Below are 27238 nucleotides of genomic sequence, written 5' to 3' on the forward strand. Positions count from 1 at the left end.
CTACTACTCATAACAATTGTGCAAAGAATTTAAATGTCTTGCTTGAAATATTCAACCATTTCAAGAGCAAGTTATTTTTATCCATACATAAAGGTTAACTTCAAAACAATTTCAACTTTTAAATACTTAAAACAAAACAAAAATACGTGTTATAATCACAGAGAATTTATTGAACAAATGCAATGAACATTTGGAGAGCCTTCAGTTCAATCATTAATAATAGCCTTCAGACACATTCATGAAATGCTGGTTAAGCTTTTACCATATAAAGACCTTTTGAAGACTTTTTCTTTTTCATTTAAACAATTGTGAAGCTATATGGCTTATGACTTCTCTATTTAGAAAAAAAGTAGTTAAAAACATACCTGTATATACACAAACATACATATTTACACATCTTGTTTTTTTTCTTTCTTATCTGTGAAGTTTTCCATACTTTTCTTTAAAATAGCAGTGCAGGGAGAGTGTATGTTGTGCTGACAAAATTGTCTGAAGATGTTATCAACAACAAGGACTTGTAAGTAAAAAGCATAAAATATTCAGCAAGGAAAGTACAAAAGTGACTTTCAAACGCAACATTCAAACCCATGCAAATTTAGAAAGATTTTTTTTTTTTCAGTCAACAGTGAAGATGAATGACCTTCATGATGGGTTTTCAGATTCTGTAGACTTTGCTCTTGAGTTGTCAGATCTTTCTTTTCTTTCATCCTTCTTTTCTTTGCTTCTGCTTCTGTCCCGTCTGTCCCTGTCTTTCTCCTTGCCTCTTTCTTTGTCCCGTTCTCTGTCCCGATCTCTTCGGTCACGGTCTTTTCCACGTTCTCGATCACGACTCCTTGAGCGCTCTCTTCTCCTGTCCCTGCTGTCTCGCTCTCGTTCACGGTCTCTATCTCTGTCTCTGTTCTTTGCTCTGTCTCGGTCATGGTCTTTTCGGTCTCGGTCTGGGTCTTTTCGGTCTCGGTCTGGGTCTTTACGGTCTCGGTCTGGGTCTTTACGGTCTCGGTCTGGGTCTTTTCGGTCTCGATCTTGATCTTTTCGGTCTCGATCTTGATCTTTTCGGTCTCGATCTTGGTCTTTTCTTTCTCTGTCTAAGTCTTTTCGGTCTCGGTCTTGATCTCGCTCTCTTCCACGGTCACGGTCTCTGTCTCGATCCCGGTCTCTCCTCTTGTCTCCATCTCCATCTCTGTATCGGTCAGACTCTCTGCGATCCCTCTCTCTACTGTGTTCTCTTTCCCTTTCCCTGCTGCGACCCCGCTCCCGATCTCTTTCCCTGCTCCGGTCTCTTTCACGATCCCTTTCTCTGCCTCGATCATGCTCGTGTTCCCTATTCCAGCCCCATGATCGTCCACCATGTCCACCTTCTCTGTCTCTGTCTCTCCTCCTATCCTCAGACAAGTCACGCTGCCTCTCTTCAGACAATCTTGAGGGGGCATCTCTGTCACGTGAACCACCATCAAATCTACTTGGACGGTTATGTGGCTCTGCACTGTCTCTGCTGGAACTGCTTCGCCTCCTCATTTCAGGGGAGTGACGTCTCCAGTGGTCTTCACGGTGGGTGTCTGGACTGTGTCCACCTATACGACCCGGTATTGGGATGGGACCTTCAGGTGGTGTTGGAAGCAGAGGTCCACGAATAGGTCTAACATCTCTAACATCACTTGGACTGTCATCATTGTAGTTAAATCGTGCTGGCTGACCAACAGCTTCCTTATCATAATGTCCAGGTGGTGGACCTCTCGGGCCACCAAACTGCTGAACTGATAGTCCCCGATGTCTTTCAAAGTCTTGAGATGACAGCCCCCGGTGCCTTTCAAAGTCTTGAGATCCCCGTGGTTCCTCAAATGATCCCCTGTGTTGAGGTGAACCACGGAATTGGTTTGGAGGTGGAAATCGCTGTCCTGACATTTCACCTGTAGGACCAGGAGGTCCTCTTCGTCCATCAAAGTGGTTTGGTGGTGGTCCCCTAAAAGGAGGCCCTTGCGAGGGTTTCTCTATTCCCTGATGATAAGAGTTTCCACCATCTTCAAACTGATCTCCAGGTCCTCTTGACATATTAGATGGAGGGCCACGATCCCCAATGTTATGAAGTGGAGGTGGGCCTCTCGGACCTGGAAAGTGGGATGGTGTTGGCGCTCTATTATCAAAGGGATTTGGAGGGGGACCAGTGAATGGTGGAGGTGGACCCCTAGGTGCAGAAAAGCTAAAAGGTGGTGGAGGACCATTAAACCTTTGTCCATCAAAGCTGGGAGGTGGTGGCCCAGGTAGTGGAGGCCCTGAACGTGGGCCTCTTGGTCCAATATGCTGAGGGGGCATTGAATTAATAGAATTATCAAAGATCTGAGGAGGAGGACCTCTCTGACTCATTGGTTGGAATGGAGGTGGTACTCTTGGTGTAAAATTTGTAGGTGGAGGACCTCTTGGAGCAGCATCAAACTGAGAACTGCTACCCCACTGATTCTGGAAAGGTGGATATGATCCAGGTGGTGGATATTGAGAATGATCATTATCCCCGAGGGGGGGAGGTGGACCTTGCATTGGTGGAATCTGCATTGGCAGTGGTCCTGACATTGGTGGAGGGATATGAATGGGTGGTGGAACAGTCATTGGTGGTGGGCCTTGCATGGGAGGAGGACCAAGAATCGGTGGAGGCCCAATTGGAGGAGGAAACACCATTGGAGGTGGAATATTAGCAGGGTTTGTTGTTGGTATATGCTGTATATGGGAAGTGTGAGAATCCATATAAGGTGAGTTGTCTTGGATTATATCTTGTGGAACTACTGAGTGTACGGATGTAGATAAAGTACTGATTGTTGAAATGTTATAATATGTGGTTGCAGTGGTTTCAATAGGCTGCCCAATGGAAGAAACTTTGTCAGATTTTAAAATAGACTGTCCAATGGATGAATCAGCTTTTAAAATGCTGGCAGAATTAGGCCAAACCTCCTCAAAACTTTTAATCTCGGATTCAATGGGATCCTCCTTAATTTTGGGTTCTTCTTCAGGTTCCTTTTCCATGTAGCTTTCCACTAACTCTGGGTCAATCTTTTCCCCTAGTAATGGAATAGAAACTTCTGTGCTCTCTATATCAAGAAAAGGCACCAATTCACTCTCTCTTCCTTCCTCCATCTCACCTTTTTCCTCAGATTTGCATGCTTCTGGGTGCAGATTGGCAGGCTGCACGGAATCCAAAATGGCAGTAACTTGCAATAGGGGAATATCTGCAGTTGCAGAAGGTTCCTCTACTGATATATCTTCAGTAGAGTCCAGCTGTGCAGTTTCTGTGTCTGTGGATGTGCAAACTTGTGTTAGTGATGTCTCTATTGCTGTAGCTTCTTGTGGAGATGGTTTATCTGTAGTAGCAGGAGATTCCTCCTCTGTCTCTGTGGAATCAGAAGTCTGTCTTCTACTTGCAGATGCATGTCTAGGGTCTCTACTCTGTCTTGGGTCTCTTCTCTGGTTAATAACTGGAGCAGCTGAACTCTTTGCCACCAACTCTTCAACCTTTTTACCAAGCTGCAGCAATTGACTGTTAGCTAACAGAGAAGCAACAGGCTGAGAAATCAAAGTGTCTGGCATTTGCTGATGAACTGCTTCCTCATGCTTCTGTTCCTCAATTTGTTTATCGTCAAGCACTTTTTGATGCTCAGTTAATTTTTTAGCACCTGGATCAACCCCAGCGTCATTAAAAAGAGAGTCATCCTCAGGGTCATAAGCAACATCATCCATCACAGATGTGACTTCTTTAATGGCAGCAGATACATTTGTTGTATTATGGGTATTTTCTGTACCATAGCCAACAGCTGGGTCATATTCTTCTTCAGGATCATATGGCCTATCATCCTGTACTTCTACCTCTCTACCCTTGGTTACTGCAAACTGCTGGACGATTGGATCAAGCATGGGCACAGAGACATCTACAGCACTTTGATCTGAAGGTGATAACGAGACATCGGAATCTTGCTTCTTCTTACCAAAAAGTGTTTTTAGGATAGTCTGAAGTGGAGTGGCTGTAGATGGTGCTGAGACATTGGAGGATGGAGAATGACTGCCTGTGGTAGTGCTAATACCAGGTGCTTTGACAGAGGACAGTATGGAAAACACAGAAGAGACAGAACTTGTAGACTCCGAGGCACTGATGGGTGGAGGAGTGCCTGGGGGAGTTGTGCTTATGACATCCAGACTAGATCGATGAATTTTGTCCTGTTTTATTTCAGCTTTACCAACAGTGGATGGTTTTGGAAGGCCTGTCTCATCATCTCTTAGAGTTTTAGAACGTTTCTCCTCATTCTCTAAAGGGGCACCAGGACGCTTCTTGTCCTTCTGACAAATCAACAACCCCAGGAGGAGATTGGGACGAGCTGGTTCAAGACCTGCAAAAAATTATGAAACATTATTTCACAAATAAGTTTGTTAAAGATCTATTAAGATCTTTAGCATATAACACCTATGTTACAACATTTATATGGATGTTAATATGTAAGAAATGCACATTAAGAGAGCTTGTTCCACATAATACAAAATACTACAAACTGGTAACACAAACTGTAAAAACCTACCTATACAAAACTTTGTTTTAATCTTTTTTTATTATTATTTACCAACCAAATTATCCTTGTGATATATTAAATTAGTAATTACCACAAACGCTTTGTTTATTTAGTATTATTATTTCCTTACACACCATAAAAGCTTTTGATTATATAAAATGTATAGATAAAACAGCATTTCATTAATTATACTGCTCATGTTTCTTCCTATTCCTCTGCAAACTTATGCCAATCATGACAATTCTAATCATGTAAATTACGCAATAAGAAACTTGCTGGCAAACATCAAAAAGTCAATCACTCCTTGGGCAGGTCAGATGACTTCCTTGTTTTCCTTACAAGACAGGATGTTGTCCAGAATATAACTTACCACGGTTGCCATGATATTACAGCTAGTCCAACAGCAGACAACATAAATGGCAGCACTTTCATTTTGATGTATAATTTTTTGTGAAGTGGCACAAGTTATTTATTACATTTATAGGTAGTAACTTTGAGCTACTCCATTATAAAACACTTGTTCTTACAATGAAATATGAACCTGAAAAAAGGCTAAGACACAAATATCTAGGACATCAAACTTTGATTTATGATATATTTTATTAGAAAGTCATAAAATACATGACAACTTGCAGACAAAATTAAGAACACACACAAAAAAAGCACACAAACAACTTTGTCTAGAAGAAACTTTGTATGAATTACACATTGTAGCATGTTTGATATGGCCATGGTTTGTTTACCATTTTGTAAATTGTGGAACAAGCTTTCCATTTATTGACTAAAGAGTTAAAGTATAGACAGACTGCTTACCTTACGTTAACATAAACTGCTTTTTATTAAAAGTCTGGGAAAGACACTAAGATGACACTTTAAAGAGATTTTATAATATCCTAGTACATGCTTACCTGGTCCATCAAATGGCAGAAGCTTTGCAGGAAGTGGGTCTTTTGAGCTCAAAGGGATGAGGTAAAGGTCTTTAATGCGCTTGTTGCTGTTTGCCACTACTCCAAACCGCTTACGGCTACTGAAATAAGAAAACAGAGACACATACGCCACCTCCTCCTCTTCAGTAGCTGGATGGAAACGAATGAGACTCAATTCCTGTAAAAAGAAAACAGAAATGAATGAAAATTTAAATGAATATAGTAAAGAACCGTTTAAATTGGGTTAACTTTCTAAGTTTGGAATTTAATTCTAATGCATCAGAATTTTTTTCCCCATACTTTTGACAGCGAAGTCTTCAACTTTCCCACATAATCCCAAACAGTATGTGGGGATATTCTACCACCAATATGAATGGTATCAGGCAAGTCCTGCAAATAAAATAAAAACAGTGGTTAAAAATGAATCAATAACTCAACTTTAACCCCACAATCCAATATGAAAGTTTTTAAGAAAATCTTTGGAAAACAAACCTCCTTAATATGCTCAAATGATCCTGAAACCATATAGGCTTTTGTGACAAACTTGGCAACAGAGTGCATGTTTATGAATCCTTTCCACATCATCTCTTGTCCAGACAAGAACAAAGCAGTTTCACCCTCAGGAGTTGGCTCTGATGCACTGAAGAAAACACAACAGATTTACAAAATGTACTACTTACTAAAATGGTAACAACGTAGAAAGAACAGCATTTTACACTAAATATATGCAGTCAAAAGCTTACATACACCTTTTATAATCTCCAAAAATGTTAATTATTTTCACACAATAAGAGAGATCATACAAAATACATGTTATTTAGTACTCCAGGAATTCCAGCATCTTCTGCATATTTGAGCCCTTTACAGCAGTGCCTGTATGATTTTGAGACCCATATTTTCACACGACAACTGAGGGACTATTAGAAACTACTAGAAAGGTGCAAACCAGGGTCGTGCACAGACATTTTGAGGGTCATTGGCCAAAACCAAACCAAAAAAGGGGAAATATAAGGGCAACATCTTAATATAGAGAATGAATAAAAAACCTTTTACAATCATACTGTAATTATAATTGTTAGGCTTTAGTGCTTATTAAAGTGATGTTGTTCTAATTCTTCTTCCAAAAAGTTGATTCTGAGCTAATTTCTTTTCTACTTTTATTTTTTATTGGAGATTTAAGTAGCAAATGAGAATCACTAAAAGTATTGAATATATTTTAAGACAAAGGTCTTGTTAATGATTTATGTAAATCATACACAACAGTTTTTTAAAAACAGAATATGTAAAAGTATGGTATTTGGGGTAAAAGGCATATTTAACATGATAATAAACAGCTGAATGACTTCCATTTGTTGACATGACATGGTTAAGATTCAGCTGGTAAATATCTTAAGTTGGGTGTCCATCTTAGGGGTAACATCATATTTATAATAAAAATATGATGATAATCATATACAAATATATTTAGTTGTTACAATGATAAAACTATTAAATTATTATTAATGTTTCTGTATTTTAAACATTTTTAACATTTTAATATTTACTACTGAACAATAATGAATTATTTTATTCAAAATAATCAAAAAATACTGCAAATGTTGCTAGAGATTTTTTGCACAAGTAGGAACTTTTTTGAAAAATGAGCACATTTTTCTTAGGGTGTGCTTTATCCCCATTGTGCCCTGATACAACTCATTTATATTTATATTAGCCTTTAGTACCTTTTTTAATTGTGTATACGATTAATAGGGTCTAAATAAAATATCATAAATATGACATATGTTATAGATACTAGTATTAACTCGTAAAATTGATTATAATCGGAAATCTAATTTACAGGAGTTAAAGAGTGACAAACTGTCAGCTAAATATTCAGTATATGGTATATGACGATTTACCCGCTGGATCTTTGAATCCATGTTTGCACTGTTGAAACAAACAAACTACTAATTCCGCGGATCAACCACTCCGCGTAATGTGGATTGTAGTTTGTAATATACCCGTTAATGATGAGACGACATTATTTAACTGCCGTCTCCACAAAGAGCTGACACAGCCGCAGACTTTGAGCGAAGCTGCAGAGCGAGCGGAAAAACACAGAACGGATTAGCAGAATTAAGCCCCTTTCACACTGCGATTCCGGCAAATCCACGGATAATGCGACCCGGCATTTGTTCCCGGGCCGCTAGATTTGGTCCATTCACACTGCCAGCGAAATACCGTAATATGTGCGCTTTCACACACAACCCGTAACGGTCCCGGGTCGAGTTGACACGTGACATCCTGATGTGACGTATAACGGCGAGCGATCTCAGCTTCAGCGCGGATAGTACGGAGCTCCGTGGTCTCGACTTGTGTCCAGTTTGCGCTCATTTCTGCTTGTTTAATTTTAGTTTCTTTTGTATACGAACACTCTCTGTGTTTAAAACACCGACGAGCTCTTCTGGCACTGCAGGGTTGTGTTATTGAAAAAACAAGCTCTAGGAGTCGCACGATAACTACGCACAAGTTGCGGCATTAGTTTCGGCTTTTGTTCACACAGCGCTCGTCCCGGGTTTAATACCGCAATGTTACTAGGTCCCCGACCCGGGTCGAATTCGGTAATCAATGCCGGGACGTGGTTGCTTTCACACAGAAGGCGACCCGGCAATGTTCCGGGGATATTGCGGGTCCGATGTGCAGTGTGAAAGGGGCTTAAGTGGATTTTTAGCGGAACAGAATGCTTTTATGGGAATCCTCTAAGGGTGAGAGAGGGAATGGGGCAAGAGGGCAAGAGGGGCACCTTAGCCGATGAGGGCAGAGGGGCAGTGGCTCTAGCCACCGGGCCACTCCCTTGTGCAAGGCCCTGGTGCAAACACTGACTGATGCTCCAGAAGGAAACATGATGCATTAGGAGCTGGGGGATGGATAAACTTTAAATTTGAGGATCAAGGTAAATTAAACTTAATTTAACTTTTTGGGAAACATGTAAGTATCTTCTGTTTCTTCCAAAGGGCAGTACTAAATAAAAAAGTAGAATCTTTAAACAAAATAAGAAACATTTAAATTTTCATCCTGTTCAAAAGTTTGTTCTTAATTGCACCTTTTGTAATAGTTGCGTATGAGTTGAATCTCATTGAATCTGATGTAGGAAAACCAAAGAATTTGCCAGACCTGGAGGAGTTTTCTGAAGAACATTGGGCAGTTTAACTGCTCAGAACAAACAAGGGACTCATGAACAACCATCACAAAACACAGGTAATGACACAGTATTAAAGAAGCAAGTGTGTGTAAACTTTTGAAAGGGATAAATCTTTTCTTTTGTCTTGTGGACTATATGTAAACATCTTTTATATAAAATATCTTATTCAAGATATTCTTCTAAATTAAAAAATTACGTGAATTTTGTACGATCCCTCTTGTTTTGCTAAAATTTTGCAGATTCTGCAAGGTGTATGTAAACTTTAGACCACGATCGTATCATGTTCAATGTTGCACCTGGTAGTACTGGATCCATAACTGCGCAGATCTTGTGAAGTGGCTGGTTTTGGCATCACAGGTCTGGCTAGAGATGCTGGGGCAGGAGGGGGCATAGGCAAAGGACCTTTTGCTTCTACAATCGCAGGTTCAACAGAGATAGGAATATTTGCTGGCAGAGCAGGAACATCAGGAACTATGTGAGGAACAGTTGACCGGTGACCTGCAGTGCGAGGATCCCTTCGAGTTATTGTAACTGAAGAGACTGCTGGTACAGCGGTGACTGAGGGCTGAACCACAGGAAATACACTGCTTGAATCCTCCATCACAGACGTAGAATCAGGCAAAGGCATTTCAAGTCCAGAATGAGAGGAAACTTGAGGGAGATCAGCAGGGGATTTGGATGGTCGTGGCTCTGGTTTAGACTTAAACGACGGCTCTGGCTTTTTAGGTGCAGACATTTTATTTTTTTTAGATGGTGGTTCATCATCTGCAGACTTCTGGCCTGAAAAATTAGCAACATGTAATTTAACTATTAGCTGAATTAGATGTATATACAACCAGTAGTAGCCACTTTCCAAGAAGTCTTAAGGGTATGTGGCTTTTTTATTGTAGCGATATAGTCCCACCTGTACAGATCTTGCAGTTCAGGTCAAAGAGATGAGCCCTGTGCTCTGCTGTAGTGTCTTTCAGCATACTACTGAAGATATCTGGCATTGAGCTGCCTTTACCAGCAGAGACTTGTGCTTGCTGTGTAGAAGTAGGCCGTGAGTCCTCTTGGGAGTCCTGCACAAAACAAGGACAAACATAGAACTAAAGTGTCAATAAATATTACTATACTATATGACACTATTCTCATCCATTTATTCATACATGTTTATATTCACCCATGTGAAAGAAAAGACAAAAGATAAAGTTAGCAGGTATGAAAACGCATTCAGCAAGACGCTTGAGGAATACGAAATGAGAGCGGGAGAGGTGTGTGGAAGAACAGACAGAACAGGAAAGCAAGAAAGCCAGCACTTACAGCAGCAGAAGCCAAGTGGGGAGATTGGGAAGGGGCAGGCATACATACATCTCCATCAGACATAGGAGGAGGCGCTTCCTCCATGTCTACATCCGGGGGAGCACCCTCATGTCTGGATCCACTTTTGGGCTGAGATCTCCCACTTATTTCCAGACTCTTTTGGAATAAGTACATATGTTTAATAAAAGAGTCAGAAAGCAGCATATATCTTTTTCTAAACAAATTCTAAATAGTTTTACCTCAGAGACCTCAGATTTTCTCCAGTCTGACATCTCCTTGGAAAGCAGTTCATCTGGACTCAGTCTCACCAGCCTGAAAGGACTGATCTCGCCACCAACCACACGATAGAACAGGCCCTGCAACACAGCCAAGTGAAATAATACAACTCTTAGTATTGTTACATCCCACAAAGCTACTAAAATTCATATGTACATTAAAATAGATCATAAGTGTCTCGATTAAACATATAAAAAAGTGACTAACCTTGTTTTTGGGGTCCTTCAGGTTAAACATAAGGGACCTGTACTTGTTCTTGTACTTGTTATCAGTGTTCAAATAAAGGTTAAACATCTCCTTCTCGATGCTGACGGCCAACTTTCCCACTTCACTCTCAGACATGGAGAGATCATCACTGTCACTGACTCTGTGGCACAGACACATCACATCACCAACACACCAAAAGGCAAACAAATAAAACCATTCAATATTTAAAAGACACACTTTGTAACCTTCTTATTCAAAATGTACACAATTTATATAATGAACAAGTAAATCATGAAAATATCTTCCAAACCATGTTGATGTCTTGGCTTGAATCACTATAGTACACCTATAATAAGTGTTTTTATTCAGAGCATTTTAGACCGAACGGGATGACAACCACTGAGAAGTAACCCAGTTCCGTGTGACCCATTATATATAAAAGTAACCCAGTACCGTGTGACCGTAGTACATCACAGATAGGTGCTATAATAGTATGAGAAAAGTGATCAACCCAAAATAAATGTTACACGTCTGAATCATCTCTCACCTTTTATACAGGATATCAGTCAGTGATCGTCTGATGTTGGATCTCATCTGGTTGTTGGGTGGTGGCTGTGGAGGAGCAGCAGGGGCAGCGGGCAGGGTTGGTTTAGGCACTGGGTGTTGAGTGGATGACACTGGTGAGGGGGGGGTTCTAGTGGTGGCAGAAGGACCAGGCTCTGCAGACTCCTTTTGCACTGCCTGTGGCTGTTTTTTGGGGATAGTAAAGGTGCTTTTGCCAACGCGAAGAGCTCCAGAAGCATGGTGGCGAGATCCGGGGGGGCCCGAAGGAGATAAAACCGGAATTGGTGGTGGGGGAGGTCCCGGCTTCTTCAATTTGACCTGTGGTATGGGCTGTTTTCTTAACTCTCTGCCACTACTCAAAGGTGCTGCATTTGGTTTGCCTTTGGGAAAAGAAGAGGTGGCAGCAGCTGACTTTGTCCCCTTGGAGCCAGGAGACTTTTTTCCTCCTTTGGGAGCAACATTTGTAGCAGGGGGTTTCTTGTCAGCGGATGCTGTCTCCTTCTCTGGTTTGACTTCTTCAATGGCCTCCTTTTCTTTTTCTTTTGGAGGAGCTGCTTGACAACAAAAATAAATAAAAGGATTAATGAACGCAAATGGCAAAATTACTCCAAATAGCTAATTTGGCAAAAAAATAAAAATAATGTAGTGATAAGCTCAATTGTAGTGCCTTGCCTTGAAACTGTAATAACTTTCCCAAGTTTCTGAATATGAAGACCACCATTACAAGCCCAAGAATTGGATAAAATACACAAACAAGAAAATGTTGAACAAGTAAGCTTTATTTTAGAAAACATTTTACAATCATCATGCCAGTTAAAGACTACCTGGCACACAGACCAGCCAGATGTCTCTATATATTTATTTAAACAATGTATTAATCATGATACTAAACAGTGACTATGTATCATAAACAATGCACGAAATGACTGGAGCACAATGTAGCTATTATTTGGCAAGTACAATTTTTTTTTTTCCATTTAATATGCCAAAAATTTCAAGCAAATTTTGAAAGGTCATACCAATTGAGCCAAATTAAGATTCAATGCTGCCTTGATTTTAATATTTTGTCATTATATACCCCATATATCCCCTAACAATTAAATATCTTGGGTGTGGGGGGTCAATTATATGCTAAAAGTACTATTAATGCAACAACATGGCACATTTGAGTATATAAATGCACAAAAAAGAAATCCTGATGCAATAATTCAAGGATATATTACATAAGGAGTAAGGTCTGGTTTAAAGACAGGGCTTAGATTAAGACAGGATTAGGCTTTAGATTAATTAGGATATTTGAGTAGCTTTTATAAAAATGTGCCTTAGAAAAAAAGAAAAGAAAAAAACTTTACTGGTGTGCATCTTGAGACAAAACAATAGCACTGATATATTTTAAGATATGTCAGTGAAAACAGCTCAAACATGCATTTTAGTATGAGACTATCTTAAATCTTGTTTGGTACAAATTATTAACATTTTACCAGCTACACAGATTAAAACAACAACAAACAAAAAAACGCATGTAAGTATGATTAGGGATTTGAGTATACAATCAGTGTACAATAACTAAACCATAGTGGACCTCAGGTCTTTTGTATTGCAGAAATATATCCTTATTAAGCACTTTCAAGTGAAGGGACACAGTGTACCACAGAACATCAGTAATCCCGTCCATGTGTTACTCTTATCAGACAAATTCCTCCATATCTTGATCAACACTAAAAGCAGAAGACACAAACAATCTGAGGAAACCTTAGGTCACATTCAAAAGACTAGAGCCCATTTTGAAAAGCTGCTAGGACCAACACACAGAAATAATTGGCATTAATTTTGATTTCTAATTCATAATTTGCATATGGTAAACTACAAAACTATCCCTTTCCAGTAATCAATCATTCCTACAATTGCAGAAAACCAAATTTATCCCTGCCTCAAATCAACTGCTTTCAACAAGTACACTAACCTATCCATATATAATTTGTTAATTTTAAAATATGTTAAAAAAACAAGAGTATCAGCATTGTTTTTCATTCTGTGTAAATGTATATAAAAAAGCTTGATATTTCCCTGTGTGCTGCAATTATGAGGCATGTGAATTCTGTCGTTGTCTGCTGTGGGTGATATGGTGTCCTCAGCTGTTCTTCATTATGGTTCCTCATTACTTCAGCTTACTCTCTGGGCTCTTGGGACTTTTCTGAAACGCCAGTTCTTCTTTCAGGCCGGCTCCAAGGACTGTAGGCTTCTTATTGCAAAACACGCTGTGACATAGCGGATGGCTGACAAAGGCCAAAAGAAGGCAGAGGCCATGCCATCCCATGTTGTCATCCAATAAACAGACTTCTCTCACAATTGAAGCACAGGGGCAGCAGAGTATTATCCGCAATTTCACTTTATTTTGAATGCCACTTTGTCCACTCAAGATTTATAAATGCAGTGCATGCAAGTCAATGGAATATCAAATTAAAGGCTGTTAGTTAAAAAGTTACATGTTTTCATTAATATGTAACAGGACTGTAGTCAAATGTCCATGTGATCAGAGATGTTCTATTCTTAGTCGGGGAGGAGGGCAGGAGAAAAAGACACCAAAACCTACCTGATCAGGTGTGTGGTCAGTACAGCTTTTCGGATGAAGTTATTGCCCCGATGACAGCAGAGATTGGAGATAAATGGCAATGGTATTCCACACATTGAGAAATTTAAAATCACATGCACATACGTTGTAGATGCTGGTCAGAAAGCTTTACAAAAGCATATCATGGCAAGGCACTACAGTCTGGGCTTAAGATCCCTAGGATCTACACTTTTAGATCACTTATTTAGTGCAGGAGTAAGTTAATCTACAAGATGAAGTAACTTGTATAGACTGCAAAAATGCAGTCTTTATGCATCTTAGATCATAAATACTTGCCATTTTTATCTTATTTTAAACTTACCTGTTCTGGATGTCTGAATGACCTGATACAGGTATTTTCCAAATATTAGCATCTTGCAGTGTTACATAAAAAAAAACACTGACAAAATATTTAAGATGTAGCACAGTGTCCAGCTTAAATCCATAATTATAGCTGTGCTAGCAATTTCTGGCGCCAATATCCTTTAAAAGGCACGTAATTTTAATTTCAGTCCAATTCACACCAGAAAAAAAGCTATTTTTAGATCTTTGAATCCCTAGGCTGCAACAATTTCAATCAGTTGTTCTTGACAATTCAACACCCCCATCATTGGTTGAGACAGGTCAATAAAATGTGGAAAACCCTCAGAGAGATACATACACGCTTTGTTTAACACAGATGCTGATATGGGTGTAGTCTTTTCTGGCGTTACTGCAATGTAATTATGGTCACTGGACCAGGATGACATGGCCGGAGGTGGCGGATGCTCCTCTGCATGCTTGTCTTCGTCATCTTCCTCAGTCCCAGATTCTGACTCCTCCTCCTCGCCTTGGTTAGATGACCTCCTTTCCGGTCCAGAAATCCTCTATTGACAAGAACAGAAAGCATTGTTAGCCATTTAAAATAAATATTTTATATATATATATATATGTGACACTGACACTAATTAATGTGCAACAATACTTTTTACATTTAAAGTAACATCTATTGAAAATAGAGACCAGTGTAAATCAAATAAAAAACTAAATCTAGATTTCAATAACCAACAGCATTATAGAAAAAAGTAGATACAATACCTGATTTAATGTGCACCTGAATTAGCACTGGATTAACAACTTTTGCAATTACACCTTAAGACTATTGTAAATTTATCCTCATATAGCCATAAACCATATGTAAAACGTTCCTACCATTAAAGCCTTAATACAATTAATATTGCATGATTATTATAAGGTGCCTATTAATAATACCTTCTGTGGTGATTTATTTGTGGTCTTTTTCTGCGCCTTAGGCTTGCCCCTCTCTTTCTGTTTGGAGTCTTTTCCATCCGTGGTGATGGTCTTCATGGCGGCAGCGGCATGTCTGAGTATGCAGTCGTTCCCACAGTAGACAGAGTCAGGGAGGGCATCTCTCTCACAGCCAGGGCCGATGCATTTTGGGAGGGAAGATCCCTCAACTGCAGTCACCTGCTAAAAACTCAGGGATGTCAAACCTCTGTGGCCACTAAATTACAGCAGTAGATCTACACTTTATGTAGCTTGTAGTTTTTATTTTAATAGCAAACTAAACTGTAGTATTTTTACACTATATTGTTATTTTAAAAACTGATATTGACGACACATGACCAAACCAAAAGCCATCTAGTTAAAACGCTTACTGATAATTTGGAAGAATTCTGTGTCCTGACTGATCAAGTGACAATGATTTTGGCTAATATTAACTCCAAGGAAATCCAAGGCATTAGAAATAAATGGTCAAATCATTGCATTACAGAATACAGTATCCAAAAGCAACAAACTCTGTTGCATACTGGACATTTTGGTAACTCTAGAAGCTCATCTGGGTATTTTACAGGTAATATATATAGCAGCAATAGTAATAGTAGCATGCTAACATGCTTATCCAAACAAAGTCACCGATTGACTTACACAAGGTTCAGCAGACAAAAAAAAAATAAGTTTTTTGGAGCTTTGCTTCACACACACAAAAATGTAACAATTCAAACAAAAACAATAGATTTTTGCAATTCTTGTCCAAAGATATGGTCAAAGAGCAAGTATTATGATCAGATCACTAGGAACCAATTATTAGACTTTTTATAGTATATTGTTGATTTCTAAACATTTTAAAAGGGTCTCATTTACAGACAGCTTTTACTTTTACTGTTGTGGAGACAATCTCTTTACCATTAAACTTATCCCCCAAAAAACAAAAAGTATATTACAATTAGATGCCTTTGAGTTTGATATTTCAGAGTTGGTTTTTACATTATTACCTTTATATTAGCATGAAAGGTATTCAGTTGAGAAAAACACATGACATGAAACCCAATAAAAAATACATTTTCTTGCTTTGCAATGGCACTAAAAAGTGTGGTTCTCAGATGTTGTCTGTGCCCTGTGCCCTCCGATTTCCTTTTGATGTTTTCCCAACATTAGTTAAATTTTAGAGGTCAAACCTGGTAATCATTAATATATTGTACAATGAAACATTGAAAAGCGCATAGATGTGACAGCTTTATAATGAGCTAAATGCCAAATATTGACATCAAAATTGAATCGTATGAATTATCTGTATCAGATATTGTTGTAATCTGCATTAAATTTAAGTTAAACTTAAGCTTTTAAAAATAAAACTGATAATAAATTCTTGAGAAAAACTGTTGAATTTCAAGCATGGAATCACAAATAATTCAAAACTGTATCCAGAACAAACAGGATTATTTCTTCAACCCCATGAAATCACATGTAAAAAAAAAAAAAAAAGAAAAAAAAAAGAAAAAAAAAGAAGAAGAAACAAAAAGTGCAGTATTCAAACTCGTTTCATACGGAGACATACCGGCTGGAAAATCTTTATTTTCTTTTTCCCACTAGGATTGGTGGCCTTCTCGATCCGGCCCTTGATACCCAGGTCATCAGAAGCTTTCTCCTCTGTGGTGGTTGCAGAAGTGTTAGAAAGTGAAGTGAGGCCGGTCTCGGTTTTACGAATGCCAGCTACTGGCCGTTTGCCATTCTCTGTAGCTGCGGTGGATGAACCAGCCTTGGAAATCTGTCCCTTCTGTGTGTAGCAGTTTGGACAGACATAGTCCTCCCCATTTCTCTCCATCAGTCGGCCACGTGCCTCAGAGATGCCAACGCAGTCACCATGAAACCACTCCTCGCAGCGATCGCAGCAGATCATGAACCTATGAACAACAAGGATTTAAACAATGACCAAACACTCAATAATCATTCAATCAACAACATCAGAAATCTTACAAAAACAGAAAGCAAGCAAAGGACAACTCTGCGTCAAACATAAATGAATGCCACTTTTTGGCATCTTGCCTGATCAAGTGAAATCCTAAGGACACAAGCTAAAACTCAGTTATAACAAAATGCACTTGGTGGCGCTGTGGAGCTTAAAGTTGATAGAATTTCATTCACAGAATGTAGTCTGCCTCCAGGCGCAACAAGGTTTAGAATTACTTTGCTCAAAATTATTTTACTTAAATTAACTTAAAAATATGGAATTTAGGAATTACAAATGGATAAACATGTCTTATGGAAACATTGTCGGGTGAAACCGTTATCAGAAATATCACCATGCAAATCACATGAAATCCAAACACCAGTCGAATGAGGAAAGACAGCTGCATTCACAACTGCAGGTAAGCACAGCTGTACCCGTGAGTTAGCAGAGAAAATATAACTTGATAAAGATATCAGATAGCAAAATGATCAAGACGACATGCTTCCTTTAAGTTTCGCTAAGGGAGACAGGTTTAAGAATAGAAAACACAAAGCCCTGTAAGAGCGCATCTTTCTCATGTTCTGTCTCTCTTTTTGCTATCTGATTGAGGAGCCAACTTTCACACAAGCATATAGACATTCTTTTTTTCTCTCTCAACATGAACATGTGAATGAATATAAACACGATAACCACGTCGACTCGAGTGTATATATGTAGGCTCAGTACAATAACTGGCATAGTCTTTTTCGGTTCACTCTGCATCGGCTTAAAAGCTTTAGTTCTCCATATTTTGTTTACACAGGTTTTTAACAAAACTAAAAATCAAGATATAATGCAAACATTTTTATTTGCTAATCATAAGCTTGTTCAGAAACGGTGACAAAATGTTATGATTAAAAAATATATTGTAAAACATTTAAAGGTGCCCTAGAATGAGTTGAAGCAATATGTTAAATTGTTCTCTGATATCTACATAGAGGATATGTGGCTTATTTAAGGGCAAAAATTGTGCAGATTTACAACCCTTTAAATTGTCCCTAGGATGTAATGCTCTGTTTTTGCCTTATTTGGAAGAGTCATGAATATTAATGTTGAGCTCTGCTCTGATTGGCTTATTTCAGCAGCTCACAGCAGTTCAGTTGTTCAGCAAAGCAGCTCATGAGTCCTGACAGAACACAGACTGACTGAGCGAAGCTAGCTTGAAATGTGCCGAGCAAACCAACAATTTTGAACTAAATTGTTGCAGTATCTGATTATAATAAACATCAACCAAGTCTGCTGACATTTTTTGTCCGTGGGAAGGGTATGAAAAGTCCTCATTTGTGTCCATGAGAGCTGTCGTTTTTGCTATCCTCGGGTGTCGCTTGTTTACCTGCAGTCCCGATGATTCGGCTGCATTTCCACCTGACAATGTTCGGACAGATGCAAATATTGGGGGCGTACACATTAATGATTCCAGCGGTTGCATCACAGTTGGCATTGAGAATGTTGAGAATCACATTTTTCCGTGGTGTTTTTCATGCATAAGATTTACATCATAAGTAGGAGGTAATAGTGTTTGAGATTAAAGGTCCCGTTCTTCGCGATTCCATCTTTCAAACTTTAGTTAGTGTGTAAGTTGTTGTTAGAGCATAAATAATACCTGTAAAATTATAAAGCTCAAAGTTCAATGACAAGCGAGATATTTTATTTAACAGAAGTTCCCTTTCAAAGCCTACAGCGAACGGCCGGTTTGGACTACACCCCTGCACTTCCTTCAGGAATGACATCACTAGAACCGTTTGCTGACTAACCCTCCGCCGACAAGAACACGCAAAATAGGGGGCGTGGTCTTGTTGCTCTCCCACGTGGAGAAGAGTGCACATTCAGCGCTTGCATCTCCCTGTTATGGTAAGAGGCGGGACCTTTCTGGGCAAAGTGCGCTAAGCTGCTGTCCAATCACAACACGGGAAGCGCTGGCCCAATCAGAACTCCTTACGCATTTCTGAAGGAGGGACTTCATAGAACAAGGAAATCATCAGGCCGTTTTTAGGACAGAGAAAACAGCGCTGTACAGATAAGTAAATTGTGTGAAAAATACTGTTTTTTTTTACACGTGAAACATGAATTGTATGTTATGTATGTTATATTGCACACTGTAAACATAATCAAAGCTTCAAAAACACGCGAAGAATGGGACCTTGAACAGTATGTGATGTCCATTTACTGAACTCTTATTATTTCACTACGGCAAGGTTAATTAAATTTTTCATTCTAGGGCACCTTTAAATAAACAAATATTTGAATATTCATTTTTAATGAGCCCAAATTTTCAAATACAAAAAATGCCCATACCTACTGGAACTGTCTATATACTGGAATGTAACAAACTATGTAGCTCAAACTAAATTTACTGTGTAATTTTTTTCAAATTAATACATATTATGGATAATGCCGGTTACTCATGGTTTAGTTTTAAGATGTATGATACCAATAACTTGCACGATACCTAATATTTTTAGAATGCAAAAAACTTACTAGCACTCATATTGATTTCTCCTGGGCCTTAAGTAAATAAAACTATTTAGGCCTTCTGAGAAACTTTAGTTTAAAATACTACAGGCAATACGAGTGTACAATCTTACAGGGAATAAGAACCTTGGAATGCGCCAATCTGATACTCGGTATCGGTGTCAGCTCCAATACCGCCATTATTTTCCGGATTGTTATCGATCAGACAGGACCGATCCAAATCTGATAGTGTTATTTTTAAGCCCCGGTGCCCCACAAAAGGCACAAAAACATTAGAAGGCATCATCAACTCTTCATGCACGATTCTTTTCTGAAGCCATTCTATAGTTTAATGTGAGGTATAGTTTCCTCTGTGTCTGTCAGTCATTCTCAACAGCTTTCAAAATGTTTTGCAAATTTGAGATTTAATATTTAAACAAAACTCCAATGGTATCGGTCTCGGCCGATACTCAGAATTTTTGGTATCGGATCGGTTCTTAATGTTTTTTTTTAATCAGTGCATCCCTAATAAGAACACTTGAGTTTTGTTCCTTTTTGCTCTCAATCTTCTGCTGATGATGTAATTTTATAAATGATTTAGTGTTTTACTCTGCATGCATCAGTTGTAATTTAATTCTCTCAATATCCAGCAAAAAAGATATCGGCTACCAACATCTCATGCACCTGCGTCAAAGACACATACCTTTTGTTGTGTTTCTGCCTGCAGATGCAATAAAGTGCATTAGGGTCATAACCATCACTGTCGCACTCACTGGAAGACGACTCATCGTCGTCATCCTCATCATCATCGTCGTCATCCTCTTTCTTCTCTTTGCGGAGTTTCACTCCTACTTTGGGTTTAGTGTCTCTTTTAGAATCTTTACTGACTGCTCTGGTAGGACGTCTATTTATGGACTCATTTGAGGACTTCTCTTTGCTCTCATTACCCTCATCCTCTATGTCTTCCACTTCTTTCGTCACATTCATCGGTTGTTCAATTTTTGCTTCGACATCCTTTCCATCTTCAGCACTGGCTGTAGTCTCAACCTGTTCTTGAGTTTCTTTTGTTACTTCGCTTCCAGTCTCCTCTTCGTTTTCAGAGCTGCCGTCATCACTCACCGAGCCTCCGCCTGCTTTAGGCTTCACTGCCCTCCTCGTCCTTCCCCGGCCCCTTTTCCTTTTCTCTGGTGAGGCCGCTTTTTGTTCCTCTGCTTTGGCTTCTGCATTTCCGTCAAAGCTGGCCTCAGAAGCCGTCTCAGCATCGGTTGGGGTCTGGGATGGGGGATCTCCTCCCTCAAGTCGTGAAGGACAACTTCTCCTACCCGTTCCTCTTCCTCGCTTCACAGTGACCAGAAACTCTTCCAGTTTGTCTGTGCGCTTTGCCTGCCTGCCACTACGACGCACTGGGGCGCCTTTGCCCTCTGGGGTCTCTGCTGCCATTTCTCCAGGGATTTCCCTCTTAGCAATGGTGGTCCGACGAAAGCCCCAAGTCTTCTTAAACTCGCGTGAGGGCTTTGTGGATTTGTCGAGGTCCTCTACTTTGTCTTCACTAACATCCTCCTGGTCTTTTTGATCTTTGACTTCATCCAAGATCGATGTTGGTTCTGTGTGTGAAACGTAGCAAAATTAGTAGTCAATAAATGTTTAAATGCTAGAGACGTGCAATTTGGATCAAAAAACTGTGATGGGGCATTCAAGCTGAATGGTGCAATTTCAGCAAAAACATGTTAATTGATATAGTGATCTTCCACATATTGAAAAAAAAATAAAAAATCAACAAAAGCTTTTTGCCATTTCATATATTTCAGTGCATATATACAGACTCTTAAATCTCTTAAAGTGATTGCATCCTGTGTATATCAGTAATTTCCCAATTTGAAACCCTGATTGGAGTCAATCCCACGGCTCTCTTATACAGGAGTGCATGTGGTGGAGTGGGCCGTGGGTACCTTGTGAGCTGGTATCCATGAGATCCTGGCTGGGCTCAGGCTCAGGGGCTTGAGCCAGCTCAGGGCTCACACTCTCCTCCATAGCAGAGAGACACTATTTTTCAAACAGAATATCTATAATTAAGAAAGAACAAAGATTTAATGGAGAGCACAACTCCCAAAGAGTACTACAAATTCCTATGCGAATAGCCTACTTGGCTGAAGCCATGTGGCTTCCTAGTAGAAGGTGCCAGTGAGTCTTTCCTTTGGATGTGTCATGCATGCATTTATTTAGGAAATTGTTCCTTTCAAGCCTATAAAAAAGATTTAACATGCTTGAGATGTTTAAAAGTGCTCCCTCCCTGAACTACTGCATTCAGAGTAGTGTCAAATCAAAATACAGTATATACAAATTTAAGGACGAGTAAAATATTCTCTAAACAAAACTGTGACACTAATAGAAACTAGTTCTCATTCATTCACTGCACACTGGGCTCTTCAAAACCATATTACATGAAACAATTCTAACTAACTATCTAACATAATAAATATCAAGAACAACTTTGAGTTCAAATCGTATAATTCAGAGAATCATGCCCTCTGAATCTTATTACACAAAACACTGTTAAAATAAAGTACATATCCCGAGAACACAACTTTATGAATAGTACTAATAATATAAAACATTTCCACATGTAAATTTCAAATTCTACTCACAGCATTGTCCATATACAGTAGAAACTAAATAGTTTATGAATTGTGTAAATGTTGAGAAAAATAAGTATACTGAACTTAATATGAACAGTCTATGAACAGACACACTAACACATTCACCAAGGACACAAAAAAGCAGCTGTCATCACAAAAAAGAAATTTAATTTTAAATGATACTAAAATAGAAACAATTTTAAAAAAAGATTTCACAATATTGAAACATTTTATTAATCTTTTTTGGTATAGATGCAGCTTTGTTGAACATAAGCCTTTTCTTTCAAAGTCTATACACACAGGACAAGAATTTAAATCAAATAGCATACCAGTGAAATAATAGTAGATATATTCCACAAATTGTATTATTTTTCTTCTTTAAAAAATAAGCAGAATGAGTTAAAACATGTCTACTCAATTGATAGATAAAGGTTTCATCATAAAGTTGAAAAAAGATTTGCCATTTTGAGTTTGAATATATTTTCCCTCAATCATACTTTAATCATATGTAAAAATAAATTAAAAAAACATCAATACACTGACTCTTTAAGTAGGCATACATAGACATGTATATTACAAGTTTGTATTACCACTGAAAATGAGTTCTCTCATTAAAGGGTTAGTTCACCCAAAAATGAAAATTATTTTATTAAATAATTTTCATTTTTGGGTGAACTAACCCTTTAAGAACTTTAAAGCTTCATACAACACTGTTTTACATGTATTACATCGGGTATCATTATAATAGTCTAATTACAATGCACTTTTGAATTCCATAATTGATGCATTTAATTTATCATTCAGTTTAATTAATTTCAAACTTTTTACACAATAGGAATTCAATTCATATTACTGATTATTTTGAGTTTCACACTGAAGATCATTTTAATGGCAAGAGCTGCATTAACGATTAATAAAGCCTGTAGAGTCTACATTTTTAACAATGCAATCTAGAGAGAACCAGACCTGCTGTAAGAAGACACCTGCTTTCTCTAACATGTATTTGGCAATGGAGGTAAAGTGTTATAAGTCATATTTATAAGGATCAAGTTTCCAGGGCACAATACTGTCAACCATTCTCACTTCAATAAACAGTAACAGTGTGACTTCAGTTGTCAAAAACATTGCAGTCTCATACTAACATTAGTGAAATGCTGTACCTGTTTGCTATGATGATGACTGGAACTCTTCTATTAAGATACTGACCTAAAAACAACACAAAGAAAAGTTAATTTGAAATGAAAACTTAAGCTCTCGTGTTAAGAAGGTTACCTTAATTAGGCTGTCCTTTCATCACAACTTAAGTCTTTTTCTGTATGAAATATGTTGCTATTCAGACAGTTAAGTCCATCAAGATAAACAAGAAAAATAAGCACTCCAATCATGTACAAAAACTGTTACACAAGATCACCTGAATGCTTGTCACAATGTTGCATGCTGTTGGTAAAAACATTGGATAGATGGATAGACTGGCATAAATTGCAAATTAGTATGTCTAATAATTTATAAAGGAAACCTACAGGTAATATACATTTGCAAAACGAATTACTTTACCTTAATACCATAAGCAAATGGATCTTTTAAGCAGTTAAATATGCCATATATTCAAATTATTCTTACAAGCGCAAATAAACACTAGAATATTCATCAGCCACTGCAATATAACTGACTTAGGTTGAATCCAGTCCTAATGAGAAAACACTTTAAAACATTTAAAATGCATTTTTAATTAACTTTACTCATATTAGTCATGTTCCTATAATGATGCAATGAACAAACAAGTCCATGACAGCTTATAGTATTATCATCCCTCTTCAACACAATTACTAAGCAAAGCACATAATCTGAAATGATTCCAAACACTTATAATGGACGTCATGTATCAACATTAATTACAAATATGACAATACAAGATATAACAAGAATGGAAAGAAACTGCATATTTCTGAGGACATGTATAATTGCTAACGTTACATTACAAACGTGCTTATGCCTGACGTTAGTCATTAAACGTGCATGAGATACTAAATTCACCCTTGTCTGTTGCAATTTAAAGGAAGATAATCCACTGAAGGAGTGATACATTTATGAATACATGATTACTGTATACTACATAACATTAGTCGTTTTAAACTAAATAATTAATAAATACATCGGCGTGCTCGCCCTGCAATGGCCGCCCACAGCAACACACGTATAACGTTACGCCAACAAAACTGACACGAGCAACTCGGCACAGATATATTTTTTACTTGCTGTATACACAAAGTCCAGCGTATATAAATTCGTTTGACACAATCAGATTAAACAACGGCTTCCGGGATTAAATATTGAGATGTGTTACTTGCCTATTAGCTTTAGCTAATCGCTAGCGCACGACCTCCATTTCACTGTCTCTTACACAAGAGACCCCTTTATTCCTGCTACTTTGTCCTTAAGACTTATTCATAAGAGTCTATATGAATATACAAATATAATTCCGATTTGGAGTGCATGTAGTAACTTAACTTACTGCTGTTAAATCTAATTCATTTTTACAAATCATTTTCTTCTCGTCTAGTAATGACGCCATCACGTGGTTCCTACGTTCCAATACAACATTAACGTTATACGAATATAATGACTGTTTATAGATAAGTCTGTTTATTGTAAGTGCATATTATTTAGCATTCCGAGTGTCGCGACCGATTCAAAAAGGCTAACGTTACTTTCATGGACCGAGCAAAAAAGGATTCGTTTAAAAATCGCATGTGAGCACTGGTGGGTTTCGGTCACGGAGAGCTGCCACGTGAGAAGCGGTTATCGTTTACACCGTACGTATTTTATTTTATAATTTATAAGTCAAAATAATTTATTAAGAGTTCATAATCATACAGTAATGCTGGAGACTAAATATTTAAACAATGTAAAAGTATATAAATCACAGATGTCCTTATCTGCACGGGCTAGCTTCCATATACCTCCCTTTCGTGCAGAAAAATACAATCAAGTCATAAACTTAACATTGGCATAAATTAAAACGCACAAAAACATATGCACCTCGTTTAGTGTAAAGCAGAGGACCGCACACACCCACTTTGTCGACAGAGTACTACAAATTCAAAACTTCATTACACCAAATTTCACACAAAACATCACAATTTAACAAAAAAACCGACGTAAATAACGCAATATGGTAACGTTGCATAGTAATCTGCAAATAGTTTAAAGTATAACGTGCAGTCAAAATTGTGATTAAAACACGATTACCCTACATTACACATGCGCTTAAACTCACATACCAAACATTTAACGTTATAATTTCATAACAAACACAGCTGTTTACTCGTCTCTCCCGGGTTGTTTTACTCCATCTGGAATAATCTTATCTTGTCGTATTAAATAAATACGGAGGCTCGTGGCGCCATTACTGGAGCGCGAGTTTCAGTGGCGTAAAATCTGAAAAACTGTGCCTGCATCTCTGCCTTTATTGAGCACAAATAAACAGCAAAATAGCATACACTAATGTCCATTACAACTGAAATGCATACTTACTGGTTAACATTAATGTCGTTCGGCGTAGGGTCAATGCAACGGTGTGACCTCCATTTTCTTTTCTTGTTGATGATGGCGGCGAATTTTTTGCATGTAACTTAGTGCTCCAGTCCAGATAGCATGAGACGATCACATTCGAAGTTGAAGAATGTAGGACAGCGACGCAGTGTCGCGGAGTGAAAATGCATCATCCAGGTAGAGGTGCGCCCTCTAGTTTGCAGAATCACACAATAGACAAACAAGGCAATGGACAATATATGATAATAGACAATATATGTCCAGATATGATGGCTACACTTTTACAAGGGAATGTGATTAAAATATATTTTTAAATAAATATAATTATAGTGTTAGGTATTGCACATGTGCAATATACTTTCCAATAAGAACATGTTTTGCACAGTATAGGGTATTTAACTGTTCATTGGGTAGATGGCCTGAGGAAAGAAACCTTTCCTTTGCCTGAGTGTTCAGGTTCTCAGTAGCACCGAACAGACAGCAACAGTTAAAAGAGGAAGTGCCTGGATTTGAGGGGTCCAGACCCCAGAGTGATTTTTCCAGCCCTTTTCCTCTCTGGATGAAGTTCTTGTACAGTTCTTGGAGGGTCGAAAGGTGGGTACCAGGGATTCTCTCAGCAGTCTAGGCTATCCGCTGTAGCCTGGGGTCTGAATTGGTAGCTCAGCTGACCCAAACCAAAGTCTCTTTCAGGCAAGTCATCTTTGAAACGTAGCTATTTCAGTCATCCAAATATACAGCTCTTATCTCTTTGAATGGAGACACATCAAAATCTTCAAAGCTGTTCACCAAACTTAAACAAATAAATATGGCAACAACTAGAAATTACTGACAACAACTGTATCATGTGGTTCTTATGCTGAAATAGAATTTAAAAAGCTTAATTTTTCAGGCTAAAGAAGCCAATGCGCAGGAGCTGAAGCAACAGGCTCTTTTATTTAGACGTGATCCTCCATATTAAGCGTTGCACTTTCTCCTATTCATAGTATACAAATGCACCATCTTTATATATTGGCCAAACCAGTAAAGACATGCAAAAGGCAGACCCTGCTGGCAATTTGAACTTCATCAGCTGGCGAAGGAGCTACAACAACCTAATATAATGGATTCAACAACCAAGTGGGACAGGTGCTGTGAAGTAGGTTTACCATGTTGAAAATCAGCCCATGAAAAAAAAACTGATAATTCTCCTGAATAGCCTTCGTTCTGTCCACATAGTGATGCAATGCACAGGGTACAAACAATAAAGCCGCTCTTCCAATGAGAAAAAAGGCAGCGGATGGAAAGCTACTTGTTTACAGATGAGAGCTAAGTTGACACACTCACTTTAGGCACAAATGCTGGATTACTTTTGAGATTTACTCTCGAGCAATCCATAGCAAAAATCTGACCGGAGTTATGAACTGACAAAGTGTTAAGTTCACTAAATTCACTAGTCATAATAGCCAACAGTAGAGCAGCCTCTAGCGAAACAAATTTTAAGTCAAAATCCTACTATACTCAAAAGCTGGACTGAGATAGGGGTGGGTGATATAGCCTCAAAATTATATCATGATATTTCTAAAATATTTGCAATGCCGATATTTATGACAATATAGAAAAAAAAAATATTGTTATTGGTTATTGCAGCTGGTAGGCATGTGGCATTTATAGTGCAAACAAAACATCATTTACATTGATAAGAGAATATTTAATTCAAAGTGTAAATCTATTTACAAAA

General features: G+C 38.3%; 1 protein-coding gene across 4 annotated transcripts; it reads right to left on the bottom strand.

Annotated features, from left to right (window-relative positions):
• Positions 1-147: 147 nt before the first annotated feature.
• On the bottom strand, positions 148-25634 carry dido1 (death inducer-obliterator 1). Of its 4 annotated transcripts, none has more exons than XM_067431951.1 (17): positions 25504-25634; positions 23130-23175; positions 21283-21396; positions 20037-20937; positions 16451-16796; positions 14863-15078; positions 14273-14477; positions 10984-11551; positions 10437-10596; positions 10193-10309; positions 9954-10109; positions 9556-9712; positions 8948-9431; positions 5963-6110; positions 5771-5860; positions 5453-5648; positions 148-4367 (listed from the first exon to the last, which is right to left on the bottom strand). In XM_067431951.1, exons 3-17 carry the CDS (start codon positions 21362-21364, stop codon positions 643-645), a joined length of 7551 nt encoding a protein of 2516 aa, XP_067288052.1. In that variant the 5' UTR covers positions 21365-21396; positions 23130-23175; positions 25504-25634; the 3' UTR covers positions 148-642. The 4 variants fall into 4 exon arrangements, with proteins under 4 accessions (XP_067288052.1, XP_067288053.1, XP_067288051.1 ...); XM_067431952.1 differs by having other exon boundaries at positions 10002-10109; positions 14863-15081; XM_067431950.1 differs by having other exon boundaries at positions 14863-15081.
• Positions 25635-27238: the final 1604 nt, after the last annotated feature.

This window comes from Pseudorasbora parva, chromosome 22 (assembly GCF_024679245.1).
Source record: "Pseudorasbora parva isolate DD20220531a chromosome 22, ASM2467924v1, whole genome shotgun sequence".
NCBI lineage: Eukaryota > Metazoa > Chordata > Actinopteri > Cypriniformes > Gobionidae > Pseudorasbora > Pseudorasbora parva.